The sequence below is a fragment of the Vanessa atalanta genome, chromosome 18 (assembly GCF_905147765.1).
Source record: "Vanessa atalanta chromosome 18, ilVanAtal1.2, whole genome shotgun sequence".
NCBI lineage: Eukaryota > Metazoa > Arthropoda > Insecta > Lepidoptera > Nymphalidae > Vanessa > Vanessa atalanta.
Window position 1 is genome coordinate 7,045,269 of NC_061888.1, and position 12,693 is coordinate 7,057,961.

Consider the following 12,693-nt stretch of genomic DNA (forward strand, 5'->3'; position numbering starts at 1 on the left):
CAAACACTGTAAAAAAGTTTATCAATACAACGTCTTTCAACGTAAACGCACCGCTACGATATTAAGTCTCATGTGCTGAATTCAATCTTTTTTCTAATCGTTTCGTTCGTTTCTTTATTATGATTGCGAAGCCCTAATATTATTTAGCGAATATTTTTAATGATAATGGTAGAAATTTCGTCGGTTATGTAGGCTCACAGCCTTTTAGGTTAGATCAGACGAAGTAGCTTGACTATTTTAGTTGAACATTTTTTTTATAGTAAAGTTTATAGTACAAATGGTTTTTTTTTTAATTTTTTCAAACTTTAAAGAAAATCGTAGAAAAAAAACATATCAAGTATGTCACAATATATATATATATATATATATCCTGATGTGTATCAACTAGAAATTATTTAAATTGGGAACAAATTCATAATTATATTAAATGAAATAACATTGAGTTTTACAGTTAAATCTCAAATATTTTAATGGTTTATCAAGTCAAAATACACACTACGAGTATGTCTTTATTTCATATTTTAATGTTTACCATGCAGCTGAAATAAAGGTGTTATTTTAATTTAAGCTTAATGAATATTCCTATATGGTTCAGAATACATTGTGATATATTTTATTGTAAGCCGAGAGTACACCATAACTTACCTATAAATTGGCGCATTATCCTTATACCAAACTAAAAGCATCAGCTCATCATTTGGGGAATCTGTTGCTGAATCGCAAAACAACGTCGTTTTTTTTCCCTCTAAAGCTTCTTGAGCTATCACTGGACCTGAAAGTAACGCCATCTGTTATTTTGACGGGAAAACACGTTTCATATAGGAATCCAAAATTTATTAATAGTTCAGTTTATTGTCTAAAGATGGCATTAGTTGTATCATGGAAGTTTTTAAATACAATGTAATTTGAAACGATTGATCAAAAAACTTTAGTGTTTAAGATCAATTTCATAAAAATACTACGTGTAATGTTATTTCGGTAGAAAAGCTTTAGCACATAATTAGTCTTAACATGACATATCAGAGGCAATAATTATAGTAATAATGTCGCACTGACCGACCTATGACCGCTGTGGTCAATCGCAACGGAGACTAACCAACTTCGTAAGACATTTAATGTCACAAGTTGGCTCGGAAACATAGGGCACTGTTAATATCCTTGATCTCATAATCTGATTGGAGGGCAAATTAGACACGAAGAAATGAGTTCAGGCGTAGGACCAGCATTACGTGCTATCGTAGGCATGGAAATGCAAACACAGTTCCATTTTCTGACTCTGAGCTGTTACTGAGAATGTTTTGACTGAAAATCTTAATCAATTTTTACCGGTCTGAACTGCGGATTGAATCGAGGACCTCGGGATCTGCGGCCTTATATCTAGTCACTAGACCGACGAGGCAGTCAAGAGGTAATATCAGAGGGACGTGTGTATTAACTCAATTTTATTGCAAATCAGTAAATAATATAACCTTTGTTCGTTGATTCCTATTATTTCATAAAATACGGATGTAAAATAAAAAGTTTAAGATATTTAGTGTATGTACCTATATAGGGTTAGTTACATTATGTGTAATAAATGATTTAATTCGTGTTTGTTAATTTTATTAAATTTTATATGGTCGTTTTATGTCTTATTATCTAAGTGTAATTCCCAGCCCTTAAAGAGACATATCCTTTATTGGGCTAGGTATTAAGTTACTAGATTAGGTGAATATAGGGAGACGATTAACAATTTCATAAGGTCTATATTAGGTAGTCCATTATAGATTTTACAAATCATTAATGAAATCCTCCACATAGGGTACGTAATTTAAAAGTTAAAAATCTGTTAATTTTTTTTTCAACCAAGATTAGCGCACGGGCCAAGTATTGGTCACCACTGCCCAAAACATAGGCGCCGTAAGAAATTTGAACCGTTCCTTACAAGGCCAATGCGCCGCCAATATTGGGCAGTATTAAAGTTAAGTTATATTAACTTACCATCAACTCCAGGTATAAATGCTAAGACAGGTGATAAGGTGAACATGAAGCAAATAAGCGCCGGAATGACGCGCATCCTACGGTCCATCCATACTCCTGCGCATCTCTCTCATTGGCCCAAACGATGATCCATGCTTTCAAATCATTTTTCTCATGGTCATACAGATTACATTATCATTGTAGCTTTAGGATCCTGAAACAATTAAATTTGATATTATAATTTCGCGAGGTGTCACTTACACAATACATACACAGCCATTAAATGTCTTTCTAAGGAGGTAAGGGCTCCTCCCGTTTTGGGGGGAAGATTTGGAGATTATTCCATTGCGTTTCTCTTATGCGGGTGGAGGAAAGATGTTATGTGGCAGAATTTCAATGTGACAAGTATTTCAGTTTTACAATAATAAATATTTATTATTTAACTTATATACAATTAACGATACCGATCGATTGCCAACATATATAAATACCACCACGAATGCCCACAGGAATATAAAATAAGGAGTTTACAGGAAAAATCAACTGGACGTGGAAGGAGTCACATGAAACAAAATCTCTTATTAATCCGGTATATGGTTTCTTATAGTTTTTATTATTCGTCTATATTTTACTAATAAATGATGCGGATAATTCGTAATTGATGTAATAAAACTGGAGAAGATCGTAACGTTTAGTCACTTTAAATATAATATACGATAGTTATAACCCCAATAAGGAAAGTTCCCAGAGGATAGTTAAAACTTCACCTGCACGTCCAACTTACCTTTCGTAATAAGATATGTGTCCTAGATTATCCGTACCTATTTACAATATAATCATTTTTTAATATTTCTTTGTGACATTGAGTTTATATTTTAAGAACCAAACTGCATTGTTGGGAAATACCATTGTTACTAATTAAACGTAATTGCGGTGTTATTGTATGTGTATATTCGTAATACGAATATATAATGGTCACTAATATATAAATAAACTGACTTAAAATCTCCACGGATGTTTTCAGTTCCTTTTTTATCGTCTTTAATTTTTGATCTATTTTTTTTATGGCATTGTTTGGCGGACGAGCATATTGACCACCTGTTGATAAGTGGTCACCACCGCCCATAGACAAAGGCGCTGTAAGAAATATTAATCATTCCTTACATCACCAATGCGCCACCAATCTCGGGAACTAAGATATTATGTCCCTTGTGCCTGTGATTACACTGGCTCACTCACCCTTCCAGCCGGAACACAACCATACAGAGCACTGTTATTTGGCGTTAGAATATAGAATTTATAGGCATGTATTGCTATGTATATATTTTTTAAAATTATTCTTTAACTTCTGTGCACACCCTACTGACTACTCTCCTACACTATTCTGGGTTGGCTGGCAGAAAATGCTGTTATAGCGTTAAGTCCGCCCTCTGTACATGTTTTATTTGTACAATAAAAAATAATAAAAAAAAAAAAAATATGATGAGTGAGTGGTACCTACCCGACGGGCTTACACAAAGCCCTACCACCAAGTAATTTGGTTTTGCCATACGTATTCTAACGGAATTAGTCGTAAAATATATAGGTAATATATGTAGGCATATGTTTTCGTCTACAATGCAATCGTGAAAACCACCAATGAGGCGCTACATGTGTACTGCGACAGATGAAAGCAATCTGAAATTTGGTCAGCCTCTAGGACAACGCGGTGGCAGTTTTATTTCGATTCCGTTCCATTTTTAAATTATAATCAATAATAGCGATTAGATCAGTACCGACGTTCAAAATAAATATATAGTTACAAAAAATTCTTATATAATAAATATTATCTATATAGCTATATATAATCAAAATTTTGTGTCGATTATTGCAACGTTTGTATAGTTAATGAATGTTGAGTTATTATCTTGAGCTAGACTTTAATTTGTTCCTTAAAACTTAAAAATCGATCAAAATTATTATTGAAAATTTTGGTATATAATATAGAGTTAATAGGTATTTAACATATTTTTCTACTGTAATTTCAAATAAGAACCTTGTCAAAATCGAAGGAGACAAGGGTTCAATTGTGTTTGTCTTTGCCTATTTATGCATAGATTTATAAGGAATAAAAGCATCAAACTCCGTATTTGAATACCCAACCTTTGTTCTCTTATAGATCGCTAATCAACTGACGCTTACTTTATTTCAATTTTAATAAAAATATATATAACATTACCTCATAAATAAGTTGCAAATTTATCAAATAAAATATCGATGACATTTGTAACACTGTGCTTTTATAGACAAGTTAGCCTTACGAGTATTTAAATTCAGAATACATACCTGCTTAGTTTCATTACAAGAAGTAAACGTTCAGAGTTCTACCATTGGATAGTTCGTAGATAAAACAACAACCGCAACTAAGTAAATTGCGAGTAAAATTAAACATTATATCAACATTTAAAGATGTCTTGTATTTTTTCGGATCCGACAGAAACATAATTATATATCGTGTATTTCGAATTATTAATGTGATTAATATTATAATGATAATGTATAATTTATAATAGTAATTATTAATATGCTTTCTACACTCTGAAAGTTATTTATGTATTCATTGTCATAGGAAACTGTTTTAGTTTAAGAATTAATTATGTACAACATTTATAATTATTAATAGCACTGTTTGTTTCCAAAATATAAATAAATAAAAATTAAAAAAAATAAAATTACTACATGTATCTCCAATGTCTAAAAAAGTCCGCAACGGATGCCAATACTACATACAACGATAGTATTAATCCCTATAATAAAACTATTCCGTACAAAATATTAAATAAGAAAGGAAAAAAGCTGATTTGATTAAGTTCTCTCCACTTTTGAAATAGACGCCTTGATACGGTTCTTTTTTTTCAATGTTTATTTATATTTCATTGTATAAAAATATCCTTGACATTACACCTTCGACTTTTATTATCACTTATAAAAATAATACCCTAATTGAAACATAAATCATAGAAATTATTAGCATGTATATTAAGAAAAGATCTTACGAAAATGATCGTTGAAATAATTCTGAGATTCCAATTTTAAAGATTGCAAACTTGATTATACGTCATGAAAACATCTGAAACAAGAGTCACGACTTCCATTGTTTGCAAGACATTGTTCAAATTTGTACTTTACGATCAGATAAAATGAAATTTCTTATTATTGATCAACAGGGGCCTCTTATGCTTGAACCGACGATCTCGATGACAGATAATATATATCGCACGGCAATGTGTATATGTATGAGTTACGATTTTGATTAATGTTAAGATCACGTGATCAGATGGAGATTGTGGGTAATTTGCTAAATTGATATTTGTAATTCATCTCGTGTTCGGTGATGAAGGAAGAAATCTCGTTGAAACCAAGTGTCTGATGGAATTCTAACCGCATTGGAACAGCGTTGAATGTGCTTCAAACCTTCCCCCCAAAGGAAGAGAACGTTGCCAAGGAATGTGCACTTGTGGTCTTAAATTTTTCCTTTAACCTGATCATGTTTCACTAACATCGTCTTATTTTGAATCATGTAATGTCAATATGTATTTATTTAATGTGCTTAAAGCCTTTATCCTTCGAAGAGAGAGGTTTCGTAGTTTCCTATTGATCCGATTCATATAGAACTTTTACATCATATTAACTAAAAATAAAAGTTATTAAGTATATTTTTAGATATATATATATATATATCTATCTAAATATATATATATATATCTATCTAAATATATATATATATATACAGTTTATGAAATTATGTCAAACTTGTCACTGAGAACTTCAGTGGTTCGGGCACGTTTCAGTTTCGGCGAACGCTGGCAAGATACTCCTACATAACAGTACAGAACAGACATTACATTAATAAGTAGAAATACTAGTATTATTTCTAATAATTTTCTTTCTTAAGGAACTCACGTACATGAAAAATATATATTTTTAATGCTATCATATAAACACGGTAGATGGACGGATGGACGGATGGACGTATGACTACGACTTCGACTATTATTTGTAGAAATATTTATGAAATAATGCATAAGACAATTTACGTACATAACTGGACATGATACGTGACACAAATAAATTATATTATTAATAAATGATAAACCGCATTTGTTTCGTTTTATTTATTTTACATGAGTGAAATAAGTAGATTTTCATCTAGCTATAGATGTATACTAGTTGTGACCGCGACTTCGTGCGCGTTTTAATTTAACAAAAATGTTACATACTCATAGCTACTCCTTATTACATCAGCTATCTTCCAGTGAATGTCCAGTTGAAATCGGTCCAGCCTTTTCAGAGATTAGCCGGAATAAACAGACAGTTAAAATGATAAAAAATGTAATTTTGGTATGGTTGGTAGGTTGGTTTGTACCGTGTATACATACATATGCATTAGTAAAAAGCGGTTATTTTAATATTATAAGCATACACTGCAATTTTATTATATGTATAAGATGTATTTTTAACGAATTTCCTTATCATTAGCCAGACTCAAGGACACTAAATTGCGCAGGGCTCGATAAAGTACAACGTCTCAAACGCTGTGCGGTTCGAGATAGCACTATGTATTAAATTAAGAAAATATTGTATATATAAGATTTTTAATTAAATAATCTCACGTATAAGGGAATTATTGGTATCAGGATATAAATGGAATATGCTCGTGCGTGCGTCGAGTGTCGTGATAGCTGGGTCGGGAGTCTCGGCCGACAGTCCCTCACCTCACTTCCATAATAAGATGGGTTGGAAATCTGACACGACCGGAGAGAGATTACACGCAAGACCCGCGGCTTTACGGGATTTCTGAGGCACTAGAATTAACGCTTCCTAGCTCCGGGTTGTCAATGAGGATGTTTTTACAAAGAAACTCTTTTTTTTTTTTGACCCGACAAATTCCTAGATTTTAGTCCAAGAGCTCAGAATATGCATCCTTATAATTAAATAACAAGGCTATTTTAAAAGATCAGAGGTTATATCATATTAAATATAAATATTTTTATATGTAGTACTACTATCTTGAGTCATGAATAACAAAAATATTATTCAAAATTGATTGTAAGATAAACTGTTTGTTTTTTTTAATAAACGACAAGCAATCGTTCCGAAAATAGTACGTGGTTTGATAAAAAAAAAATATTCTCTTTAATTATCTTTAATTTATATTTTTTTATAATATAAAAATATTATAACACAGAATTATAAAGAATACCTTCACTTAATTTAACTATTCTCATAAAATAAATATTAGGTATAATGCAAATTTTATAGAAGATATTTTACAACAGGTTTATACAGATATAATATTTATGCAGTCGTTCACCTTGATAGAAATATTTTCAATAAGCGTATTTTTATTCGGTAAACTGACAATTCTCCCCTATGTTACACCGTATTGAGATTCCGAAACGTAAATAAAACAGGCTTTTCTGGCGCTGATGTTATTCCAATGTTTATATAAAGATAAGTCAAAAATACAATACGTTTTTTTATAAAAATAATTTACTTGATCGGTTCAGGATAGAAGGTAAAGATTCTACTGATTTATGATAAAACCAATAATAAACCTACAAAATTAATTAATTTCTAGATTTCGACTGCGTGTTGGACTCGCAAATATGAATCACATCTACTTAATAACAAAAACCAACAATAATTAATGTTAATGTGCACCTTCACCTGACAATTTTCCATATTTTAGTCGTACAGGTATGCTATGTACCGAATACCTTGAAATAATTTTTAAATCAAGTAGGATATTCCAAATTAAAAATTAATTAATGTCGCAAAAAGGTCGCTAATTACGTTAGATGTTAAAAAGTAACGTAAAACTAATAAAAAATTAACATTGATTGACAATTTAATTCATTTATTTAGTTAAATGTGGCAACACCAACCGACGAAAATGTATATTTATATGATGTAGGTATGCAGAAGGGCAAATGAGACACCTGGTGATAAGTGGTGACCATCACAGAGGTAATGGCGCTGTAAGAAATATTTACAATTCCTTACATCGGCAATACGCCACCAACCTTGGGATGGAACCTAGGTTTTATGTCCTTTGTGCCTGTACAATGTATAATATAATAATTTTATACGTGCCTTGTAACTACAGGCATAGAGGAAATATATTTTTTATATTATGTTATTGAGTAAATAGGCTAGAAATTAACGCTCACGTACGTCACTATGATATGACTACGGAACAATATGGTCTATTTATAAGAACTATCACGAGTAACTATTAATAGTTTTATTGTAAAAAAAATGCATCGTATTTGTAAAGCCGTCGCCTGAACACTTTCCGGTCGTGTCGGATTTGCGAATCCATCAGCACCTAGAGAGTGCACCTGCGTATTCGCCAGTGAATGAATTAAATCGGTCAGGCAAAATCTAGAATAAAGTTAATGTCCCTATATTTATTAAATTTATTTATGATAAATATAGTAACTAAACAACAATATAAATTGATTAAATGCAATAATTAAATTAAAAAAAGGTAAAAAGTAGCCGTCTTTAAATGTGCCACTGCTGGGCAAAGGCCTTCAGTCTTTTTGAGATAATTCCATCATGTTCAAAAGCGCTCAAAAGCGGGTTGGTGGATTCACTTGTGGCAGAATTTCATTTCAATCAGACACATACAAGTTCCCTCACGATACTTTCCTTCACCGTCAAGCACGTGATAAATTATTATAAACACAAATAAGTTCATGAAAATTCTGTGCTGACTGTCAAACCCAAGCGGGTTTGGACCCGTATCATCGGTTAAGATGAGTTTTAAATAATCTCCCTCTTAATTATATTTGGTTATATACAATACGCAACACCGTAACATTTCAATATATTTATATTGAAAGTAATTCTTTATCTAATTAATCGTCCCACCTCGCTGACACCACAAAAGTAACGGTGCTACATGTATGTTTGTTATAAATTGTGTTATAGGTTATCATTTATTTCGAATGTTTATAGGTTATAATGCTTCTTTGCCATATTTTAATTTTTAGAATTATTTGTTTCTACTGTTTTTTTTTTATTTAGATTATAGATTAATTTCGTCAATAGCTTGATATAATTTTATAATCTATGCATGTTTATAGTTTCGACTGTCAACTTTGTTTGGTGCGATTGAAGAATTATCAAAATAAAAAAAAATCTAAAGTAACAAATAACTTTTAGTATTTGATTTAGAGAATTTCATACTATTTACAAGAATAAGTACAACTGAACTACAACTTATTGTTCGTTTCTTGAAAGAGTTAATACGAATATACCATTACTCAGAGCCAGTGTAGTCTAGAAAACGTCTAATTCAATTCCAGATTTACTGGGTTAATGTAATTGTTTGAGACTTATTCAACCCTATCGTGCATTTAATACAACACACTGAGAATACGGTATATTGTAATAGTTTCTAAATATTACACAATTAAGAATTATTTTAAATTAGTTTTATTTGGAAAAATTGAAGATGTCGAAAACATTTTAGTACGACCTTACGAAGTCAGTCGGCGATATTGGTCGTAAGTTATAACATCAATGTAATCTAAAGTATATTCTATTTTAACGTCATAAGACGCAATATCGTCTTTAGATGTATTTATATATTACCGATTTGGTAATAGTTAACACCGTGGCCGCGGGTCACGTAACATTTGTGAGTGTTTTTTTTTTCGGTCACCAATATAATTGGTTCCGTCTTAATGTCAAGGTTTATTATTAGTGCCTTATAAACCTATTATTTTAAGTACCATAATATTGCAAGTCATTCTGAGGTACAGAAAGTTGCTGTATTAAGTTTAAACTAAGTTGGTAGAGGAAATATTATGCTTATAGAATCACGAGTTGAAATTAGTATTTGAGTAAAATATTTCCGAGTTATTATTATATAATTTCAAAGTTGTATTTATTAATCTTTTTCTTTTATATTTTAATTAAATGATGTCCTCGATCCAAAGGTTGTTCCAAAGAGGTAGCTGTTACGGCAATGAGACCATCCTTTGTATAATATTTTCTGTGTTCTTTTTTAATCGTCTTGTTTTGGTGTAAAATAAAGTAAGTAGGTATTGTACTGTATCTTTTATTTGTTTTGTAATCTTATAAAAACAAGGTATTATTATATTAAAATTCTTTAAAAATTTAGTACAAAAAACCCCAATTAAATGATAAATTTAGTTCAAGAGTTCACATACACATACTACGATATTTCTCAAAAGAGCTTTTGCTTCACTTACCCGAAACTTATGACAAGATAATAAAGAGTTTCTTAGACTTTTTAATTACATATACATACAAGTTTTATTTTTGTTATTTCAATGTTCTTCTATCCATATAAAACGTCCATGTTCTTATAACTCTATAGATTTAAATATTTAATGTATTATATTATTATACTGAAAAGTATTGTTTAACACTGTATCAACAGAAACAACTTACGGTTTGAGTTTTTAATTTATTATTATGTTTCCTCGTCCAGCCGCATAAATTTCACATACAAATCTAACCAATTATTGTTTCAAGGTTGATGAGAATTGTATCTCCTTTATACATATTTCGTTCTATCATTGAAATTCATTTTAAGTATTCAGAGCTACATAAGTACAATAAGCATGCTTATTCCTTAGAATTCTACTGGCAGACCTAAAAAAATATACGGAAAAACACTCTAAATTTTTTTCTGTTACGTTAAAAGTCATATAGCGACGTAAAAGCCAAATTAAAATAAACAAAATAATAAAAGAAAATAGATGTAATCTTCTAATTTACATGGTCATCCCTTTTTTTCGTTAGATAGCCCGTTTATTGAAGAAGGTAAGACTATAGAGCGGAGCTATAACCATAAATGTTTATCAATCGGGCTATCTGTACATATATATTTCATATCGATATGAAACATAAAATATGATATTATTCAAATATTAAAAATAAAAACTGACTATATAGACTCAATATACAGACAAATAGACTAACGGTCTTAACTACAAACGTTTTTACGTAAATACCTTAATCTTTACCGTAATTAGACAACACGTGTAAGTAATATATATATTTGAGCAGTTTTGCAAGAGAAAATAAAATATTTAAAAGTAAATGATGTATGTTATAATGATGATGTAATTGAAAAAAAGGTTATCTATTTAGTATATATTCGTAAGATGAGATCATCCTCGAGTGGACTGATATATATATATATATATATATATATATATATGACATTTATATTTTTAGCCGACTCCAAAAAGGAGGAGGTTATCAATTCGTCTGTATTTTTTGTAACTTTTGACTGGGAGAACCGATTTTGATTTTTTTTTGTGCCTCCCGTGTGGTCCCATTTTAATTTGGTCCAGTTCTGATGATGGCATCCATAAGAAAACCATATAAGTTTTAAATTTGCATTAAGTATGTGCGCGACAAAATGACGAATAACTCAATATCACGTCAACCAATTTTGATGATTATTTTTTTATTGGAAAGCTTCTTTGGGTTATATTATGTTTACACGTTAACGTTTCGTTTAAATTTGAATATTAGTTGTACTTAAAGACCGGTGTGAACATTTTTTGAACACAATAAATCTAACCAAGTTTAGAGGTATTCCAAATTTCTTAATTTCAATATTAATTCACAGGTGTGGAGCGAGCGGCGTTGGCGTTGCGTATAATGAGACGTATTGTAAGAAAGGTATTTGTTATTTAAATTTGATTATTTTCCTTTGTGTTTGTTGAAATAAATAACATAACAGGCAGATGTTTCATTCGATGAACAGATAAACGTAACGTTCTAAAAACTGTTTCTCAATTAATTTCGATTATGATGTAAAAAAATAAAATAAAAATACAACAAATTTATTTGCCACATATAAACCATAAACTACGGATAAATAAATGTTTGAACGAAAAAAACATATAGTCAAACTCTATAATCTTACCTACTTCTGTTTTCTTCGCCATATAAATTTCAATTCTTATTCATAAATATCGTTTTAGTTCCTTATTATTTAAATATAGATCTGTATACGTGCAAGGTCTTAATGTACTAAGTGTGTATTAGCATTAGAAGGTAATATGCACATTTCAAATAATAATATAATAATATGTTTCAATTAAAAATATTCTTTAAAAGTAGACACGTTTTATGTATCATAAAATATTCGGTTTTGTTTTTAATTAATTGTTAATTAAAAACATTTTTAAATTTAAATTTTATTCTGTTTTACGTTCCGCTACTAAAAATCCAATCTCAAATACTTTGGTACCTATAAAATTTACGACATAGGCCTTAAAAGTAAAAGTTTTGAAAATTTATAACCGGAAAATACAACCATCGACACATCACTAAATTGATTTAGATAAAATGTAATTACTATAATAAACTAACTATCTAATTTAAATATGACCCAAATATTTTTGAACAGAGAATAAATTATGGAACTTATTTGTATGATGAGCGTGCAGTATACCAAACAATCTTGGATTTTTCTCAATCATTTTTAACTAATATTTTATATTCTACATATTAAAAAGGCCTAAACGCTATTTCTTTGAAGTAACGGTTTGGAGATAATGTCAGTGCTCAAATGCTGGTTGGATTAGCATGTGCCCAACTCATATTGAAGATTTATATCCGATATTTGTTGATTTGAACGAGGCTGAGATGAATTATTAACATGAAAGAAGTATATTAAAAAATCAGTGTAGCTTG

General features: G+C 30.3%; 1 protein-coding gene across 3 annotated transcripts in view; it reads right to left on the minus strand.

Annotated features, from left to right (window-relative positions):
• LOC125071002 (hemicentin-1-like) overlaps positions 1-12,693 on the minus strand; it is a 181,828-nt gene that overhangs the window by 8,121 nt on the left and 161,014 nt on the right. For all 3 annotated transcript variants that reach the window (XM_047681046.1, XM_047681045.1, XM_047681047.1), the window contains 2 exons: positions 1,981-2,173; positions 646-772 (listed from right to left, as the gene is read on the minus strand). In XM_047681046.1, the coding sequence (XP_047537002.1) occupies positions 646-772; positions 1,981-2,068 (215 nt within the window). In that variant the 5' untranslated portion in view covers positions 2,069-2,173. The remainder of the gene's footprint in view (positions 1-645; positions 773-1,980; positions 2,174-12,693) is intronic.